General features: G+C 49.0%; 1 protein-coding gene across 6 annotated transcripts in view; it reads right to left on the reverse strand.

Moving 5' to 3' along the window:
- The window catches only part of CNTFR (ciliary neurotrophic factor receptor), a 198,318-nt gene that overhangs the window by 155,055 nt on the left and 23,517 nt on the right, over window positions 1-19,746 (reverse strand). Inside the window, exon 2 of one of the 6 annotated variants that reach the window (XM_077790350.1) lies at window positions 7,122-7,143. The exons of the other annotated variants lie outside the window; for them this stretch is intronic. Coding sequence (XP_077646476.1) covers window positions 7,122-7,143 — 22 coding nt within the window. The remainder of the gene's footprint in view (window positions 1-7,121; window positions 7,144-19,746) is intronic. 6 annotated transcript variants of the gene reach the window in all.

The raw sequence follows: 19,746 nt of genomic DNA on the forward strand, positions 1-19,746 counted from the left end.
GACAGCAATCGGTCATTCAGGAATAATCAGTAAAGAAATGAAAGTTAGCACTTCTGTCCTAAAATGGGTACAGACTCCAAGAAAAGTGGAAGGGACAGATGGTCCAAGGCCTGGGAGCAAGCCACAAAGGCAGGAGTCCTATGTACCACTTACATGGAGCCTGCGTGCCAGAGAAGGATGGAGCAGAATGGGGGTTGGGAAGAAAGGGGATCTTCATCATTACATCCACTTCTTCCTTGGAGGACAGTACCAGGAAGACTACTTGGAAAGCAACATGCTACACAGTTAAAGCTAGCAGATCTCCCCAGGGTGCAAGGAAGTTCATCCTCCTGGGTGGCCCTGGGTTAATTGTGTCTCTGCTGTCTCTTCACCCACTGCCACTTTTGGCCAGCAGCTCCAATTTCTACATGGCAGGGAACTTTGCAAGGGGCAGTCAGCAGGTTGGAGTCCCCCTACACTGTCACAGGATATTGACAGCCAGCAAAGCAACAATCCATATGGACAGGAAGGGAAACCCACAAAGACCTGCAAGGAAGATGACATATGTCAGCCCCAGAAAGGAAGATTCTGAGCTGGAGTAGGGCACATACAACCTGTGCTGCTGGAGGAGCTCCCACTCACAGGTGGAAGCAGTGGCCCTGCCAGCCCCTCACAGCACCTGCCAGACACATGGGCAGCCCACAGCACTGCTGAGGTGGCTGTCACAGGAGGACTCCAAGGATGGAAGTGCCTGGACTGATCCTGGCTCAGTGATCAACATTTACCCCAGGATTGTCAACCAGCACTCATAGATGCAAATGCAGAAAAGCATGAGTGTTCTGAGGTCTCAGACTCATCTCCAGGACAGTCTGCATCCCAATCCCCTGTCAGGGCTGTTTCCTCACTTTCTAACAACACCCATGTCCAAACCTACCCCTGAGATCTCAGGATTCTCCTCAGCAGAATGATGACAGCATGTTGCAGGCTGGGAAATCCTCCTGTGTAAACCCCCTCCACAAGCCATTTAGAAAAAAGACAGCAAGTTATTAATTACAAATTAAGCTGCTAATTGATACTAAGCTGTGTTAGCTCTAGGGGAAACAGAGGCAGAGCTGTGTCCCTCACACTATGGTTCACTGACTACAAGTGCAGTATGAGGGGTCTGAGCTCCCCAAGAGAGCTGCTGAAGGCACAGTCACACCACTTCCAGCTTGAGCTGCATGCCTCAGCCCAGAGATCTCTTAATACCATACTTCCTCCATCCACAGTGCCTCCAAGCACTGTGACCACCAAAGGTTCGAACACCCTCTCCCAGCTGACAGTCAGACCCCAGGCCACCACACACAAGCACCAGTGATTGCCTCCATCAGACTTTTTCTATAACACTGCACTTAGGAGTGAGAGCCCCAGGGCTCACCCCAAATAAAGATTTCCTCTCTTGGAGGGGATGAGCAGTTTTCCTATCACCACAAGCCAGCAGCAATAAAAGGTCTGTACAAAAGGTTCCAGGTTTTTCTGGTCCTGTGTGGACTCCTGCATCTTTCAGGGAATAAGGAAATGAAGCCATGTAAGAAACAGCCCAGGTCAGGCAGAAAGGATCATGCCATCTGAAATCCTAGGTCTTAAGAAATCCTTCTGCCAAAAGTTCCTCAGCTCTGACTTCTGAAAAACTAACAAGACAGCTCAGAATTACCTCCTCTCTTAGTACGTTACAGGCAAGAAGTAATAAAATAATAATATTAGTAAATAATGAATAAGAGGAAGTAAAGTTCTAAAGTATTTCACCCCTTTGCCCCAGCTTTGAAGCACATGGGAAGTTCTCTTGCAAGAGACACTCAGCACTTGCCCACTTTGTAGAGACCTGCCTTGTCCAGGGCCTCTGCTGGATCAGGACCAGTTCTGCTGGGTTTGGCAATCAAGCACCTGATGCCAAGGGTTCCATCCATCCACTCTCACACTGCCCTTCTCCTCTGGCAGCTCAATTAAGCCTAACGAATTACATCCAGCACAAGTCATGAGCAAACACAGGAAGACTTGGCGGCCACAGTGCTGTGCAAGCAGAAGGTGAATAAATAAAATTGACTCAAGTTGATAGAAGATGCCAATTCAGTGGTAGAGAATCTGTAAAGCATCTGTTTGGGTGACTTTGGCCCAAAAGGGGACAAAACAAAAGTGACAACAAAAAACAAGTGCTATCTTTAAAAGCAAAAACTCCAGAGAAGTTTTATACTATTTCAACATTTTAGACTTAAAAAAAAAAAAAAAAAAAATTAAAAAAAAGAGTATTTGTAGTTACCAGAATGGATTTAGGATCAGAGCTATAGAATATTGTAGCCTGACTCAGATCTCAACTTAATGCCATGCAGGTACAGAGGTTCTACAGGTCAGGGCTGAGCATCTCAAAGATGCTATTGTTATCTCCTATTGTTATTGCAGGGCTTGATATGGGGACAAGCTAATTCCCAATGCTTGACTAGCTGACCCCAGACTAGGCTGTGGCTTGCTGCCCTGTCCCTTAGTGCTTATAAAAACCAATCTATCTCCTACCTCTCCCTACCATCAAGGAATTCAAGATTGTCATGATGCCCCTCAACATCCTGCTTCACCTTCCCTTCCCAGGCTGCACAGAACCTAGTGCTCCCAGCATCTCCAACATAATTTTTTTCCACAAACCCTCCAAGTTCCCCTGCCCAAAATGACCCCAAGGAGTTTTGACATCTCATTCCCCCAGGAGATCATGGTGGGGAAATGTACAACCAAGACAAACTGCACAGCTTCCTAACAGATAAGAACTGCTCCCCAAACCTAGTTGTATCCAGTTTTAAACAAGTGCCACAGTTCTCCCTTGAAAAAAAGAGCCCTGCTCCATGGTGGCACGAACAGTTGCTGTTTCAAGACAGTTTCTCTCCCCCCACCCCCCCCTCCCCCCTTCCCTTCCCCGTTCAATTTGAAGTCAATTACAGGAAGGTTAATGGGGCAGAGAGGATGCCAGTTGGCTGGGTAATGATGTCAAAGCACCTGGCATTGCCTGGGCAACAGCTAGGCAGCAGGGATGCAAATGAAGGCACAGGATTGCACTTGGTCCCTCAAAACGAGCTGATGCAATTGAGCGTATCAGCATTAATGAACATGGAAATAACTAGAGAGCGCCCAGAGAAACAAGACACTGATGGGGGGTGGGGGCTGTGCCCACAGCAGGGAGATATGGTGACAGGCACCATGTTCTGGCTGTCAATGGGAGCGGCTTCCACAGTGCTGACAGTCTCCCAAGGCTTCACCCAGATGTGCTTTCCGTGGGTTAATACTCCAGCTTTGCACACCCGAGACCAAATCGTGTTGATCTGCTGAAATCTCCCCTCATGCAGCTCCTGGCTCCTGTCCAGACAGTCTGTGACAGGAAGAGCAAGAGGGGAGCTCGTGTGTGTCAGAGGCCACATCTCAGAATGACCTGATAAACATGGGGCCAAGGCAGCAAAGACCCAGGGGCAAGAGGTGCACAGGAGCAGAGAGGTTTGAGGGCATTTCAGTGCAAAGAGCAGTGACCTGCGCAGTGGGAAGGCTGTTCCAGCAGCACAGACCATATTCTCCAAAGCTTGCAGTCCCCACATCATCTGCAACTGATGTTTTGGAGTTTTCAGGCAGAGGAGTCAGAGCCTCTATATGGGGTGTTGTCTGTCAGTACAGCACTTGGCACAGTGTGCTTCCATGGACCAGGACTACAGAGCAGCACATCAGAGTACTGCAAAGCCTCAGACACCAGCAGAAAGTCCTTTCCAGCTTTGTTCCACCATCCAACTGCTGGACCTTCTCCTTAGTCCACCAGCTGCATCAGATCCCCCTCAGCACATTTACTGGTTGCAAAGCCTTCACTCCAGTAGTATTGAGTGCTTTTCTATCCCTGGCCTTTAAGACCACTGCATGCCACCGCTCTCCCTCTTTCCTGACACCATCTCACACACTAGCACAGCTCCGGTAAAGCAGCTGCCTTTGGTCCTCACGCAGATTTAATCCATCCCTCCAAATCCCGGTGCCGTAGGTGGTGGTGCCCCTTTCCTGCTCAGCCTCTTCACACCCCACCCCCAGAATACCCTCCAGGGCAGCAACAGCTCCACCAGTAGCCAGGGTGAGGTCCCACAGGGGCTCTGCTGCCCCAAGAAAAGCCGTGTTAGAGAACAGGGAAAGGCTGACAACATTTCTCACACCAGTGACTAGCAGAGCTTGCACAGTTGAGACGCAGCTGTGCAAATGAGACCCCAGCATCCACCCCCCAGCCCCACAGGCGTGAAGAGCAGTATCAGGGACACAAAGAAGCCGACGCCACAGGGAAGCACTTGGGTCACACATCCATTTACAAGGTCATCGCCCTGTGCCTCTTTAAAGTACTTCACTTTCGCCAGAGGCAAGTCAAGGTGACTCGGACAGATCGTGCTGCCGCTGCCCCTGTTCCCACCGATGTTCCCTGCTGTCCCTGGAGAGCCCCGGGGAACCCAGAGCATCCTTCTCTGCCCTCTGGAAACGGCCCAGCAAGGCAGCAGCCCCGGCCATAAATAACACTGGCAGTGGGTAAAAGCAGAGCAGCCGTGGGCTCTGCAGGGACCGCAGCATCCCTGGCTAATTCATACGCAGGCTCTGTGGGACCCAGCGCTTGCCTCGAGCAAACACCTTCCAAACCTCCCTGCCCACCACAGACGGACCGGGCATGTCTGGGCTCACAGCAGCAGCATCCCAATGCCAGGTCTCTCCTTCAGTCTCCACATGTTGCTTTTAAATGTCAGCAGTAAAACCAGCTACAGAGAGGGAATTAAATGGAGGAGGGAGAGGAAGGAAGAAAAAAAAAAAACGAAAAGGAGAAGAGACAGCTCTGCTAATGAGTCAGCCAGAAGTCTCAGAATCCACTTGAAACACGTAGGGTTTAATTTAACTTAATGGTTTTGTCAAACATTGGCACTCTGTTAAAAGCACAGGAGAGCTGGTAATCCAAACGCCAGTGGCTCTGCCTTTGCTAGTCACAAGGAAGCTGCTGTTCCAGTCCCCAGATAGATGCATCTGGTTTCATGCAGGCAGCAAGTATGGCCCTGGCTAATGCAGTCACTCATGAGGGTAGTTCTGTATTTACTTAGCACCGGCAGCAGCTCTGACTTTGCCCAGAACACAAAAAATAAACACAGCCACTGCATTTCTGAGCTTGTACATGTCTTAAGGCAGCCCCAGGCTTCTCCTGAAAACATGGCTCTGTCAGGGGAAGGGAGATTTGCAACTTACCCTCGGGAAGACCAAACAAAATCTCTGACCTATGCGGACTTTGGAAAGAAGTTGGAAGAAAAAAAGAAAAGCAAACTCTTTGCTCACAAGCAGGCAGAGAAAGACATGAACTGAGCTGAAAAAGCAGCTGGTTCCCCACCCAGCCCTGCTCTCTCTCCCTTTGCAGCAGCCCTAGGTCAAGGGCCCCCAGCAAGCCCCATGAGATGAAATGGGCCTCAATCCTAAGGCAGCTCTATCTCTGCTGCTGTCAAACCCCCTTCTAGAGAAAAATGCAGAAATTTCAACCTGTCATTTCAGATGATCTTCCTTCTGCAGACTGAGCTCATCTTTACACACAGTAAGGACAAGCAGAGAGTGTTTAACACTCCTTGCCTGCCCTGATGCCCTATTGTGGCAGTAGACTGGGAATTTGGGAGATCTCATTTTGGTTTTATCCCCTCTCTATGGGTACCAGCAGACAAATTTCAACACCAGACACTGTGTGATTCAAGCCACTGAACCATGGGTAAACCAGGGATAGTGACCAGGGCACTGTCCTCTTTGCCGTGACAACAGTCCAGTAAGGTCAAGCTTACCTGTAGAATCTTGGGAGGAGGCTAAGCCATCACTTTTAACCTTACAACCCTCTCTAGGACATCAGTCACTAACCTGTCCTCTGCACCAACATCCTCCCATGTAGCAGAAGCCACCACAAACTAGGGAGACCAGAGATGCTGCTGAGCTCTGCCCACCTCCCAGCCCCATATGTTCCCAACAGCAGATCCCAGAAAGATTCCCTTCCCTAGAGAAGTCTCCACTTTCCAGCCCCTTCCTCAACCCTCACTCAGAGGACCACCTCTGCCATGTACCCCAAGGAGAGGGAGGTTCAAAGGTGCAGGACTAAAGGAAGCAGTGCTGCCAACCCCAAGAGCAGAGGGCTACAGAGAGAAACAAAGCCCTAAACTCCAGGGCCATGGGCACATTCCCTGCTCCACACAGTGCAGGTGGAGAAAGGACTCCAGGAAAACTGAGGGGGGGCAGTGGAGTCTTTTGAGCCTCTGTATCCCCTTAAACCTCCCCCTCCATCCCAGGACCTGGATTCCTGTTTGATTTAAGACACAAATGGGATCGAGTTTAAAGGTCTCAGCCTGGCCCTTGACTCCTTGGTGGGAGTCTTTCCACATCACAAAACCACCAGACAATTCAGCCTGATTGACAGCCTTTCAGGCAGAGGGGCCCAGAGCTGAGGGAGGGGAGAGGTCTGTGGGTCAGGGCTGGGGGGGGGGGGTGGGCGGGGGGGGTGCAGCCAGAGCAGTGCATGGGCTGGGAGAGCAGGGGACAGTGGTGCAGTGGGGACAGTGTTCAAGGTTTGTGCTTCCACAAGAGAAAGGTTTTTGGGAAAGGCTGAGAGGCTGGAGTATCCTTGAGGAGCTATTAAGTTCCACTTAATACAGGCAAAATCCAAATTGCAGATAGCACACACAAGGGGAAAATAGAGATTTGGTACAATGCCCTTTTTCCTGAGATAAGTGCATGGCAGCATACACCAGAGAACACAGGAAGCTGAGAGCAAGGCAGAAATGGCATCCCAGGCTCATGGAGAAGAGAGGAGTCAGTGACAGGCAAGAGCCAGGAGATACCAGGGATAGAAACAAGTATGCAAAGCCAGAGTTCAGTGACCCTGGGCTCAGCTACTGGAACTGCAGCAAAGGCTGAGATGGCAGCACAGAAGCACACACAAATATGGACTTGTGCCATATTCTGCCTTGGGCCCTATCCCTGCTCTCCCGCTCTAGCAAAACCCAGCCCAGCGAAGGGCCTTGACCATGTTATCCCTGCAGCACAGGCAGGACCCCAGAAGGACCAGTAGCAAAGATGAAGTGCTTCCTCATCTCCTCCACCCTCCTACTCCACGCACTCCAGCTTAGGAGAGGTGGGCACAATGGTCAGCTCCCTCCAAAACGGCTATTCCCCCTGTTCCAGGGCTGATGACAGCAACCTTCATGGGTCTGCAGAGCCCAGTCTTCCACAATATGTGGTCAGACCCTTACAAGCCCATTCACCCTGCTAATTTTGGGAGAAGTTTCCCTTGAAAGTATTCTCACCTTGCAGTCTGGGTCAAACTCATGTTGGCCAGCTGCTCTTCTCAAGAGGACACTTCTGCAATAGGATGAGAGTCATCACTTGGGCAGACAAGGCAAGGGAAAGCAATAGAACCACAGATACTTGGCACACTATCTTACTTATACTCCCTTTTACACACAGGAAACCCTTTCTCCTACCATTTTTTTTTTTCACCCTCCTCTAAATAAAAGAGAAAAATTTTAAGCTGGTGCTCTAAAGCACAGCAACCGGCAGCCCATCTCCATGGCTTGCCAAGAGAGCAATTCATCCTCTGTCTCTATTCTGCAGTAGGTAAAGCCCCCCCCTCTCGCTTTTGTTCATCTCCCTGCTCTTTTGTCTGGCCCTGAAAGCGTTGATCACTCCTGCATGAGGAATGTGAAACTGATGTGATGTGATAGGGACAATGCTCCAGCCCCGTCCTTGCAGCCACATCAAAGTCCCCATTTGCATGGCTTCCCCTTGCCTGCCTGTCCCCCTCTGCCCCCGGCCATGCTCTGGCTGCTTCAGCGCCTTCATTGTCCCCCTAGCTTCGAGAAGCAGCCTTGGCCTCCTGCCAAAAGCCACTCGATGGGCTCCCCATGCCTGCCCGTGGGACATGGGGTCCACAGGCAGCATCTGGTTGGCAGGAGATGTGACAGTCCAGGTGGCACTGCTGACTAGGATGCACCAACATGTTCTCTCTGTTCATCCTGCTGCTGTCTGGTTCCCCAGCGTCCACTCCCCAAAGGATGCTTCTCCCCAGAGCACTGCCAGGCTGGGGTGAGGGCCTAAAAGGATGGAGAGGTAAGGAAGACAAATCCAGAGGTGTGGGGCAGTGGGACCCAGCCCTGCTAGAGGAGAATGGGGAAGTGCATTAGCATAAAGATTAGGACATTTCTAAGCCAGTGGAAAGGCACAGAGGTAGTTCACACCAAAAATGCTCTGCCCTTGCAGTATCTGGGGGAGGTAGGACCCTGTCTTACTTCTGGTGTAGTGGGAGAGACCAGGATGCAGGCACTCAGTAAGGACACAGCCTGACAACTGGACATAACCCCACCTGTAAGCACTTCCAGCCCTCCAGCAATGGCAGTGGCACACGGCTCCCTGGGTGCTGCAAAAGCTGCTGGAGCAGCTGCATAACCACAACTCTGGGTCCAGCCAGTCCTGCCAGACTGCTGAGCCCAGGAATGCTGTCACCAGGTAAAAATCCTGCTGTGTCTTTTCAATGGACAGCTACAACCCAATGCTAATCAATGCCCTTCCCAGAGCAGATTTCACAAGAAGCCCAGTTTGCCAGACTTCATCAGGTCAGAGGCTTTAACTCAGCAAAGTAGGGTGGTGAGAGAAAACAAACCCTCCAGCAAGACAGAGAGCCTGTCCCACAGCAGCTGTGGCTCCATAGCAAGCCTCTGTTGACATGACAGCAACTGCAAAGCGACCGCTCTACACCTCCCCAAGGCATCATCTGCCTCAAAGTCTAGTGGGAGCTCCAGGCAAACAAGTTCCCTTTCCCTTCAAAGGGCATGCAGGTTCCTGCTGACACACAGGGAGATGCAGGCAGCACCTTGGCAGGGAAAGGGAATTCCAGGCAGTGGCCATGCCAGCTGTGGAGCGAGGGAGAGGCTGACATGGAACAGGTCCAGAGTAAAGCAGTAATGGGCCACAGGGAACCCTGTGCTGGAAACAGCAGGACACTGATATCTCTGCAAAACTGAAAGCTGCTGCTACACCTCACAAGCTGAAGGACTTAATTTTTGGCAAAGAGGAAATAAACTCGGCTTACCCTTGCCATCAGGGCCCATGATTCCCCATCCCTCTCATCCTGCAGTATCGGGCTTCCATTAAGCCTTGACACCAACCATGATGCCCAGCTGGTGTGTGCCGCTAACCAACACACAGAGATGGCCTACATCTGTCTGCTAAACAGCAGAGGCTTCCAGATCCAGCCATTTCTAACACAGACTGAAAGATCCTGTCCAATCTGTGAATCTGCAATCAAGGTTTTGAGTCCAAGCACGTCTCCACCTTGCACCTTATACAGGTCAGCAATAGAGACTCCAGGTGTTTTGGCTTCAAATACATAAATGCATTTGAATTTGCAGAAAATGCAGAAAACATAAACAAATAGTCCAAGAGCCATGCATAGATCATCAGCCCCAAGATCCAAATGCACTCATGGGTTACATGTAGGGTGTAGTGCTCTAAGGTTAAACAGGCACTTCTTAAGCATTTCCCAGGCAACCTCTTCTCAAGCAGCCTCCCTCATCTTGAGATTCCCTTTCTTCAGTTTTTACCTGGTTTTGCTTATTTTTTATAAGCTTATAAAAGGTAAGTTTTATAATATGCTTATTTGCCCCCCATTTGAGTGCCTCTGCTCCGCATCTCTGGCTGGAGCTCATGAGCCTGCCAAGAGACCCAGCACTGGCAACTATTCCTGATTTATACTGATGGAGAATATAACTTCCCTTTACTAAAGTAAATAGAGCCACTACCAAGAGGCAGAGCACAATATTTTTTTATTAATGAACATATTTCTGCCTCAGTGCTCACCAGGGAGGCAAGACAGTCAACATGGAAGAACTAAACCCCTCTTCCTAACACTCTGGGTCACATTTGCTACACAAGAAGCCTGCTGCTGTGCATTACACCTGGCCAATGTCACTCCTGTTTAGGAAAGAAGTCTCTGCTAGAGGAGTATCTTGGGGTATGATTAAGGAGGAGATTTTATGCTGGCAGTCAGATTTTTCCCTGCCAGGGTGGTTTACCTTACGATGAAATCAGAAAGGCCGTTTGTCCTCACACACTAAACAGAGTCCCCAGCAGTTTTGAGGCTTGTTCATCAGGCTGGGAGAAGTGCAGCACATCCATGCTGCTCTCCCTTCTGCTGGACTCCTGCCTGGTTATCCCCAGGGGATAAAGCTCAGAGTTCCCTGTGGTGGACTGACCCGGGCTGGATGCCCACCAAATCTATCACTCACTTCCTCAGCTGAACAGGGAAGGTAGAAAATACAGCAAAAACTCCTCAGTCAAGATAAGGGAAGGGAGAAATCACTCACCAATTACAGTCATTGGAAAACCAGACTCAGCTTGGGGAAATTAATGTATTTTATTACCAATTGAATCAGAGTAGGGTAATGAGAAATTAAATCTTAAAACATCTTCCCCCACCCCTTCCTTCTTCCTGGGCTCAACTTCACCCTCAATTTTCTCTACCTCCTGTCTCACAGAGGCTCAGTCAAATGGGGATTAGAGGATGCAGTCAGTTCATCACACGTTGTCTCTGCTGCTCCTTCCTCCTTAGAAGCTGGAATCCTCACACTCTTCCCATACTCCTTAGTGGGTTCTCTACCACAGGAATCAGTCCTACACAAACTTCTCCAACGTGGGTCTGTCTCACCAGCTGCAGTTCATTGACTTCTCCAGCATAGGTCCCCCTCCACAGGATCAGGAAGAGCCTGTTCCAATGTGGGCTCCCCACAGGGTTGCAAGTCCTGCCAGCAAACCTGCTCCACTGTGGGCTCCTCTCCACAGGCTGCAGGTCCTGTCAGGAGCCTGCTCCAGCACAGGGTCACAACCTCCTTGGGGCATCCACCTGCTATGGCGTGAGGTCTTCCACAGATGCACATGGATGTCTGCCCCAGGATGGACCTCCAAGGGCTGCAGGGGCACAGCCCTGGTCTTCAACATGGGCTGCAGGGGAATCTCTGCTCTGACATCTGGAGCCTCTTCTCTCCAGGCCTTCACTCTCTGCAGAGCTGCCACTCCCACATACCCTCACTCATTTCTTCTCTGGCTGCAACTGCAATTTTTCTCCCCATTTCTTAAATCTGTTATCCCAAAGTCTCTACCACAGTTGCTGGTGGGCCCAGCCATGGCCAGTGGCAGGTTTGTCTTGGAGCCAGCTGTTATTGGCTCTGTTGAACACAAGGGAAGCTTTTGGCAACTCTTCTCACAGAAGCCACCTCTGCAGCTCCCACCCCCACCACCAAAGTCTTGCACAAAAATCCAATACACCCCCATTCCCCTGGCCCTAGAAGACTGGGGTTTGTGGCTATAATGGTGCAAACAAGCAATTTTTCTCAAAGCCTGCAGGGCTGCAGGACAGGAGCCTTGTTCTCACGTTATGGCAGTGAGCTGTTGCAGAAGCAGGCACAGATAAGATGCTGCAGACTTCTGCAGTGCCCAGTCTCCCCAGGCCTCAGCCCTCCTGAGCAAGACAGGACAGAGGTCCCACTCCAACAGAAGGTGATGTTGCATCGGAACAGGGAATAAGTGTTTTGTGCCAGTAAGGAATACAGTGATTCCCGCACTGGTCACTGGGCATCACCCTCTAAAAGTGGGAAAACACTGCAGAATGTCCTGCCCCCACCAGCAAGACTGGGTATCACTCCTCCCCTGGGGGTCAGGGACCACAAGAGATCTGACCTTTTCCTTTGCTCTAGCCTAGCAGTTCTCACAAGCTCCTGGCCACCTCCAACAGGTGATGGTAGCCACATGGAATGCTGTATCTGGAGAAAGCCCCCTCAACTTACCTTACACCAGCATGGCAATCTGCTGGAGCTCTACACTCCTAACCCTTCCAGCCCACGGAGAGACAAAACACAGCGAGCCAGTTCAACAGAGACACCTGGCTCACTGCATCCAGCTGCCATTGGAGTCATACAACAGGTGAAGAGAACTTAAATATAGCTGGACAGATGTTGTTTCAGGGCTTCCTAATTCTCTGTCCTTAATTCATTCCTGGTTTCTGACACAGGAATTGACCAGCCACCACACGTGCGTGTTTCTTTGCTTTCAATTCGCCCAGCAAAATCCATTTACCCTGCCTGTCTCATCTGGTTTCCATCAAGCCTGCTGAATTCTCCTCCAGTGAAATAAGCAAGCTTACTGTAACACCCTCTTTTGTAAGAGCATGGTGAAAATGACAGTCTTTCTGGTACCTGACTATTTCCCTTCACAGGAGCTAAACATTGCTTGTTTTCAATTGTGATCTGCTCTGACTTCTTAAAATGCATGAAAGTACCAAGAGAGTCAATTCAACCGGGAAAGAAGTTTCTAAAAGAGAATATTTACTAACCTTGCAGTTTCCTGTGGAGAAGTTTAGGCTTAGAATTTACTAGCCAAGGCTGTGGGGGTCTGCAGGTGAATGCAAGGGGGAAGCAATGCAATTCAAAATCTGCCTTGTCCAGAGGCAGCCATAAGGAGACAGAAATCAAATTGTGGTTTAAGGTGCCTGCTCCAAAGCCCCACTCCAGTGGGTGTGTGCAAGACAGAACAAAATCTCCCCCAGCTTACATAGACTGGGGTTTTTTTGACTTTTGGTGTCAGAGACACAAGCCACTTTTGGATCTAGCAAAACATAATTCCAGTCCTCTCCAATATGTGTTTCTCATCTTGAGGCACCACCTTAGGGCTTCTCAGACTGAATTGGAGGCAAGAAAGAGAGAACAGAAAACACAGACCTGTTCCTCCCATACTCCCTGCTCCTTCCTTATTGCTTTTCTGGTGGCACACACCCATGACAAAGGAGCTACAAGACATCAAACTTACTGGCCCTGTCATAAATGCTGCCAAAGAGACAGCATGTGAGTCAGAGTGACCCTTTGACCCAAAACCAGCCAGAGAACCAGGTCAAGCTGCAATCTGCAAGTACCTGGAAGACCCACAGTGTTAACTTCTACCCAGACATCAGCAGCCTCAGAGCAGGGAAGAGTGCCCAGGGATGCACACCAAGAAAGGAGACCACCAGAGAGCTCTCCTCCCATCCCCACTCCTGCCTAAGCAGGGCAATTGTACATCTGGAGCCAGGCAGCTGACAGGAACCCAGCATGGTGCACACCAGACTATGCAGAAGGAAACCTGGCCCCTGGACTCTATTTGCAAAATGCTTGAAGTCTGATGCTTTCAGCACAGGAAACATCCACACTCCTTACACTTTAGGATTTAATTTCCCTCATGCAGTAGCCTGGAGTTTTCATTTCTCATCCTCTCTTGTTTTGGTTTCCTTACAGTCTTTTCACTTTTTTTTTTTTTTTTTTTTTTTTTTTTTTTTTTTTTTTGTGGCTTCTCAAGTTTCATTCTCTTTTCCAAGTTACACAAGATGAATTTAAGACTTCTGCCACTCCTCCCTGCTCATTAGCAGACATAAATTAAAAGCATAATTAAAGAGATTACTTGCAATGCCAATTGAGACACCTTCAAGCCTCTTATTGTTTTACCATGGACTGTAAATTCTGACACACCAAGGGACTTTACATTCAGACCATGACCTTGCCAAATGTTTATCTACATCCTGTTAGATAGGCTGGGGTAGAAGAGCTCCCATCCTTCTCAGAAATAAAGTCAGATTAAGACTTTGCTGAAGTTTTCCATACCTGCATCAAGTTTTGTTGCAAAAAAGTTACCACCTGCTAAGGTGTTTTGATGCTAAGTACCAGATATTGTCCACTTGCTGGAAAAAAGAAACAAACATGCAACAAATTATTTTTTTGTTTGTTTCATGGACTTTGGATAGGATGTTGCCACACCTGTACTGGAAACAGCTACCACCTGCAGGGTCCAGGTCAGCCTCCCACAGAGACCATGGCTACAGTGATCCAAGGAAATTCACTGCACACCAGCCTGCTGCCAGGACCAAAAGAATGCTGTTGATTTCTACACTTCCAGGTGACAAACAGCTGAGGATCTGAAGACTTTTATTACTATGCTCAGCTGCACCTATCACCTCCCCTCTGTGATTCTCTGTGTCAGGGAAGAGACTGAGAGAGATGCCACTTGCTCCATCCTCATGGGTGTGCTGACATTTGCACCCAGCAGCTCAGGGACACAGTCTGAGTGCAATCACAGTTATTTCTGAAGTCTCGTATGATGTTTACAGGTACAGCCTCTGCTGTTAAAAGCTCAGCTGGCACAAACCAAAGGGCACAGGGCTTACAGAGTCCTGCCTGTCCCACAGCACCATTTGCACCCTGACATATGGATCCAGGCAACATGGAAAACTGAGCTTAAGTGTCCCAGGGATGGAGGACAGGGTGCTCAGCCATTGGCGAGAAAAGAACAGCAAGAAGGACTGAGCATGTGTCAGGAGATGTTTTACCCCAGCTGGTCACCGGAAAGGGGCTGGGAATGATGAGGACAGAGCACAAAGCCAACAGCTCAACAACTGTCAGCTCCAAGAGCCAAGGCACGGCGAGCGCACACGGGCCATCACTGCTACGTAAAGCACCACGTGCCTTTATCTCTCCCAGGGGAGAGGACCTCGTCTAGCCCAGACTGTTTGTGTACTCAGCTAATTTTGTTGCCTGACTTTCCACCTACTTGCTCAGCAGAAAACCGATCCTCCCAAGTAATCATCACTATTTTGTCCCTGCCCTCAGACCCGAGGCCATGGCACAGGCAGAACCCTACCACGTTGCATCAGCTGCACACCCAGTGTCACAAGGGCAACTGGCTCTCCTTGCCATGTCCCCTTTGCTGAAGTTCCCCTTCCAGACTGAGCACCACCTATGCCAGCACAATCAAATACTGCAGTTCACTTGTTAACCTAAACAGGCCTCCTATATCCCAAAATGCTGTTCCAAATCTCCTCTGTGGCTTCTACACACAAGTCAGGCTGTTCAAGTGCAGTAATATAATTAAGGGGAAAAAATGCCCTGCATACACCAGGGAGTATTCTTAACAGCATGAGCTTAGTATTAGCTCTTGCTAGAGCACAGTGAGACTCTTCCTGGCTACTGCCTCCACTGCTGGTGTCCACACTTCTGAAAAAAAGAGGTTGTGGATGTGGAACAGCTTCCAAAAATAATTAGGAGAATGAATTGGGAACTGGAAAGCCTGCTGTGCAGACACAGGCCTGAGCGCTCGATTGGTTCAACTAAGCCAAAAGATGATCAGGAGAGGACTTAATCACCCCCTGCAAAAGAGCAGGAGAAAGATTTCTGCTGGCAGTGGGAGTCTCATCCAGGGCTGCCCAGATTCCATACAGCAAAGGCAAAGGAGACAACTCCACTTGTGGGTCACTTTTAAGGGGGCAAACTAGATTGGGGAGGCAAGTATTGTGCCCAGGTCTCAGCTGTAAATGAAAGCCACCACACCCATTGGAGCCTGAGCTGTAACAGAGGAGGGCAGATGAGTACTGGAGGTGCCCTGGTCCCCTTCCCTGGACCAGCCAAAAAGATGAACCAGAAGCCAACCTGCATCACAACACCAAGGGCATCTACTGACAGCCCACCCTGAGATGTTCCTCTGCACCTTCTTTTATCTCTTAATTTCACACATAAGAGACATGCCAGAGGAGAAGCCCATGTTCTCAGAGTCAGGCCAATGGCAAAAGAGAAGTCAGATTATATTGCTTTAAAAATGCAAGTCAGCCATCCTCACTGGATCAAGGGGAAGATCTCTTTGGACAGACCAGCAACCTCAAGAGGTCAGAACAGCCATTCCATGTGTTTCACCATCACTTTGAAGTCTCACAGTTTTTCCATTCCTGCTTCCATGTTGAAACCAATTTTGTCAGGGAAGCTCTGCAACTCTAAAACTCATCTGCAACACCAAAGTCCGGTTGTCACTCCTTACTCCAGCTGCAGCTCACTTCACTTTTAAGGCAAAGCTGCCTGGGATGCCTCTTTGAGCTAAGTAATAAATGGCACAAATCTTTCACACTGGGGCTGTAATCCCATTTCAGAGGTGCATCCTGGAGCTGAGTTTGCATGTGAGAGTGAAGAGACATTACACCACTTCATGTGGGGACAGGAACAAATCACTGGGAGCCCTCCTTCCCCCTCATACTGGGGTGTCCTTTGCACTGTAAACACCCCTGGCACCAGACTACCCTTTTTTTTTTTCTTTTTTAAAGCAAAGGGACACAGTTATTTACATTCAATTATTAATTCCCCTAATGCCCTGAAGAGTATTTGCTGAGGTTAGCCAAGCATTTGAGGTGCTTTCAAAGTACCCTCAAGCTTTCCTTAGTAGCTATTTTGTATAGTCATGTTTTGTTCCCAATCTTCCACATATCTCTTTGGGCTTTTTTAGTCTTGCTAAACACAGGTATAAAGAGATGACAAAGATCTCAATCTTTTCCTCTCTCTCAATCTGAAAGAGGAAAAGAAATTGGTGAGAAAACAATTCTATTTAATGGACCTATTGTCTCTCTTCTATTTTCTTCTCCCTGGCAGTACTGTGAAAAAGCCTTTCTCCTTCCTTCCATCACCAGCTGTGAAGGCTGAGATCATGGACCGCAGACACTTAGACACCGTAACTTGGAGATTCATCCCCTTGTGAACTCAAGAGTGTACACACTCCTCTCTGGCATCTAGCAGCATTCTTGCAGATGAGTTTTTAATAGTTTGACTGTTCTTAGGCCTGCAAAAATCCACATATGAGCACATGATGTCTTCATTTTACATCCCTCACTGCTGCATGTCTTCTCACAATTTTTTCCTTGCCTGGTTCTCTTCCTGATGCAATTCTCCAGGGCCACTTCACACCTCTGAGAGCCTCCCATTTCAAAGACCACTTTCTACTTCAGTTTCCCTAGGTACAGAATTATTAACCTAAAAATACAATTCTGGGCATATAAATCTTCCTACAACCTCACAGCAAGAATCCTGCCCCAGGCATTTTTTCTTCCACAAGAGTCGTTCACTGTTTCATCACAGCTTTCCCATCACCTTCTCCTGAAGGCAGCTAGAACCAATACAAGTTCTTTGGTCACCAGACTTCTGTGTGCCTGCAGTGCTGCCCCTCAGCATCAGAGGGATCAGTGCTAAGCTATCTTGTCCCCACCATCCATTTGCAGTTGTGTCTCTGCAGCATTCCCAGAGCCTTCAGCTGGACAGCAGCTCCAGAACCACTCACACAGCAAGAGGTTCTGCCTGGAGAGAATTAGATAGAGCCTGTGCAGATGCAGCAGGAGTGGGGAAGAAAAAAACAAAATGAGGCCTGGAGAGAGGAAGGCAACTCATTGCAGGGCAGCAAGCAGAGCAGGCTGTGTGCTCCCTCTCCACTGCCTGAGGTGTTCATCTGCAACCATTCCTGCCTGACTGCTGGAGGTCGGAGCACAAGTGTGGCTTCCGGGCACCAGGGCAAAGAAATCTCCATGAGAAGGGAAGAGAGACTAGAAGAACCAGACAAAACAGGCTGTTTTGGTTTTGCATGAACTCTACCCACCCTTCACCTTCAGGGACACTTCCTGCCCTTGCCACAAGTAACAAGCACATATAATTGAAGGAAAACATCATTTCCCAGAGCACTTCTGATCTGTATTATCCATGCTCATTACAAGTTGTGAGGTGCATTCCGGTCTCCATCAGCTCCAAGCAAACAGGAAAATGTAGCACAGGGATAACAGGCAGAACTGCTGCTGGGAATGCATAAAAACCAAACCAAAACCACTTAGAAGCTCTTGAAGGACCTGCAAAGACACATGGGTTGGTGCTCAGGCCAGGATATCAAAGCCCTAGGGCATTTGCACAGCCCAAGTTGCTTCTTTGAGCTTATTCAAGAGAGTAAATTTAACTGGGCAGTTCTGAGGCTTCAGAGTCAGAGTTCAATTCTCATCTATTGACTTTTTGGGGTTTTGTCCTGCCATCCTCTAGGCTGCCTCCTAACCTTAGCAACAGTACCTCACTGGTCAGTCTGACAAAATGAATTTTTGGAAAAAGGAAGAAGTTTTTCTTCCTTTTCAGTAATTTTCTTAAATCTGAGGTGGGGAATAGATTTTGTTTGGTTGGGGTTTTTGCCATTACACATAGAGTTAGATGCTTCTAAGCTTTTTCTGCTTCTACTCTGCAGCCATGGCTGGTTGGAGCCTCCCAGGACATGACTGGACAGACACATGGGGTGCAGGCCACTTCACTGTCTCACCCAGCACCTCACAGCCCCTCCCCACTTGCAGAATTTTCAAAAAGGTGCTCAGGGACCACATTTCACCAGCTCACTGCAGAAAGGCCCTATCTCAGCAGCAAGGCATTAGTAGAAAAGCAGAAAAAAGTAGATAAGCAAGAAGACTTAGTGAGGAAAAAATTTGCTTTTACAGCACATTCAAGGTCCCTTTCTCCAGAAAAGCCATGAAGATGCAGAAGGGGTGCTGCATACAGCCCACATGCTAAAATCAGACTGTATTTTTTTTTAGAGCTTTTAGTCTCAATCAAGAAAGCAGAAGAGGCATGGCCAACCTGGAGAGAGGGTAACTGCAGATGCAACACCCCCACCAGTACTATTTTCCTCTGAGTGATAGTGGGAGACACTGATCTGGAAACATCACCCACTTCCGAGTCATCTCCTGCAGCTGCTGTGACAAAAGTGGGGACAGATGGGGAAAGAGTGGTGGGAAGCATCAGTGACAGGCTGCAGCAACACACCACCTTCCTTTAAACAGCCTTTCTGCATGAAGAATCAGGGTCCTGCTTGTTTCATATTCACCCCTACCTGAAAACCATCTCCCACTCACTCAAACCTCACCCCCCTCGTCTCTTCAGCCCTTCTTGCTCCTTTTCTTACTTCCATGCTCCCATCAGGGCCAGGAAACTCTCTGGTCCAGCACCTTCTCTTTGTGAATTATGTGATTTATAGCATTTCCAGCCTGGTAAACTATAAGGTATTGGAGAGGATCCAAAACTGCAGGAAGCATATCTGCCTTGCCAAAGACAAGAAACAAAGGAAGAAACTGGATGGGAACTAGATGGGCTCTTCCCTTCACCTGTGCCTCAACCTCTCTTTTCCAAGTCGTGTGATTTATCTCTCTCCGGACCATCTCTGCAGGAACTAGGTCCATTACAGTAATTAAAATGTACTACTGCCAGCAGCTGGCAAGATCAAACCCTCAGCATGCCTGTCCCCTCCAAGCAGGGATGCCAGACACCATGGAGCTTGCATCCAAGTGCATCAGAGAAGGTGCCAAGAGAAGCTCCTGCACTATACCCTGGTGGGCCACCAGCTTTGAAGTCTGCTGGCCAGTGGCATGACTCAGAGGGCCACGCAAATGCCAGTCTGAAGCTGGATTCTGGCACAGCCAGGCTTCCAGGAGCAATGGGAGAGTTAAACACAGACCTGCCACACCACTGCTTGCAACCACAGCACAAGCACATCCAAGATGTTAGAGACACCAGGATGTTTCAACACTGACACCAAGTTTGACACCAAGGGAGGAAAAAAACCCTTTCCCTTCACCCAACAGCTTCCCTTCTAGGGAAATATCCCCAGTAAGAATATGCCAGAATCAAGGAAAATTTACCTCCCAGGACAAATAACTATCACTGGAAGCTAGTGGCTGCAGGTACTGCTAGAATGTGCGACCAACCAAGAGATCTTTCCCAAAAGAAAGGTTTTAGCTTCACTCACACACAAGGAGCCCTAGAAGAGGCAGTTTGATGTCTCATTGACTGCGAACACCTCAAGGTCATTATCATTCCTTACAAAAAT

The sequence above is a fragment of the Lonchura striata genome, chromosome Z, assembly GCF_046129695.1.
Source record: "Lonchura striata isolate bLonStr1 chromosome Z, bLonStr1.mat, whole genome shotgun sequence".
Taxonomy (NCBI): domain Eukaryota; kingdom Metazoa; phylum Chordata; class Aves; order Passeriformes; family Estrildidae; genus Lonchura; species Lonchura striata.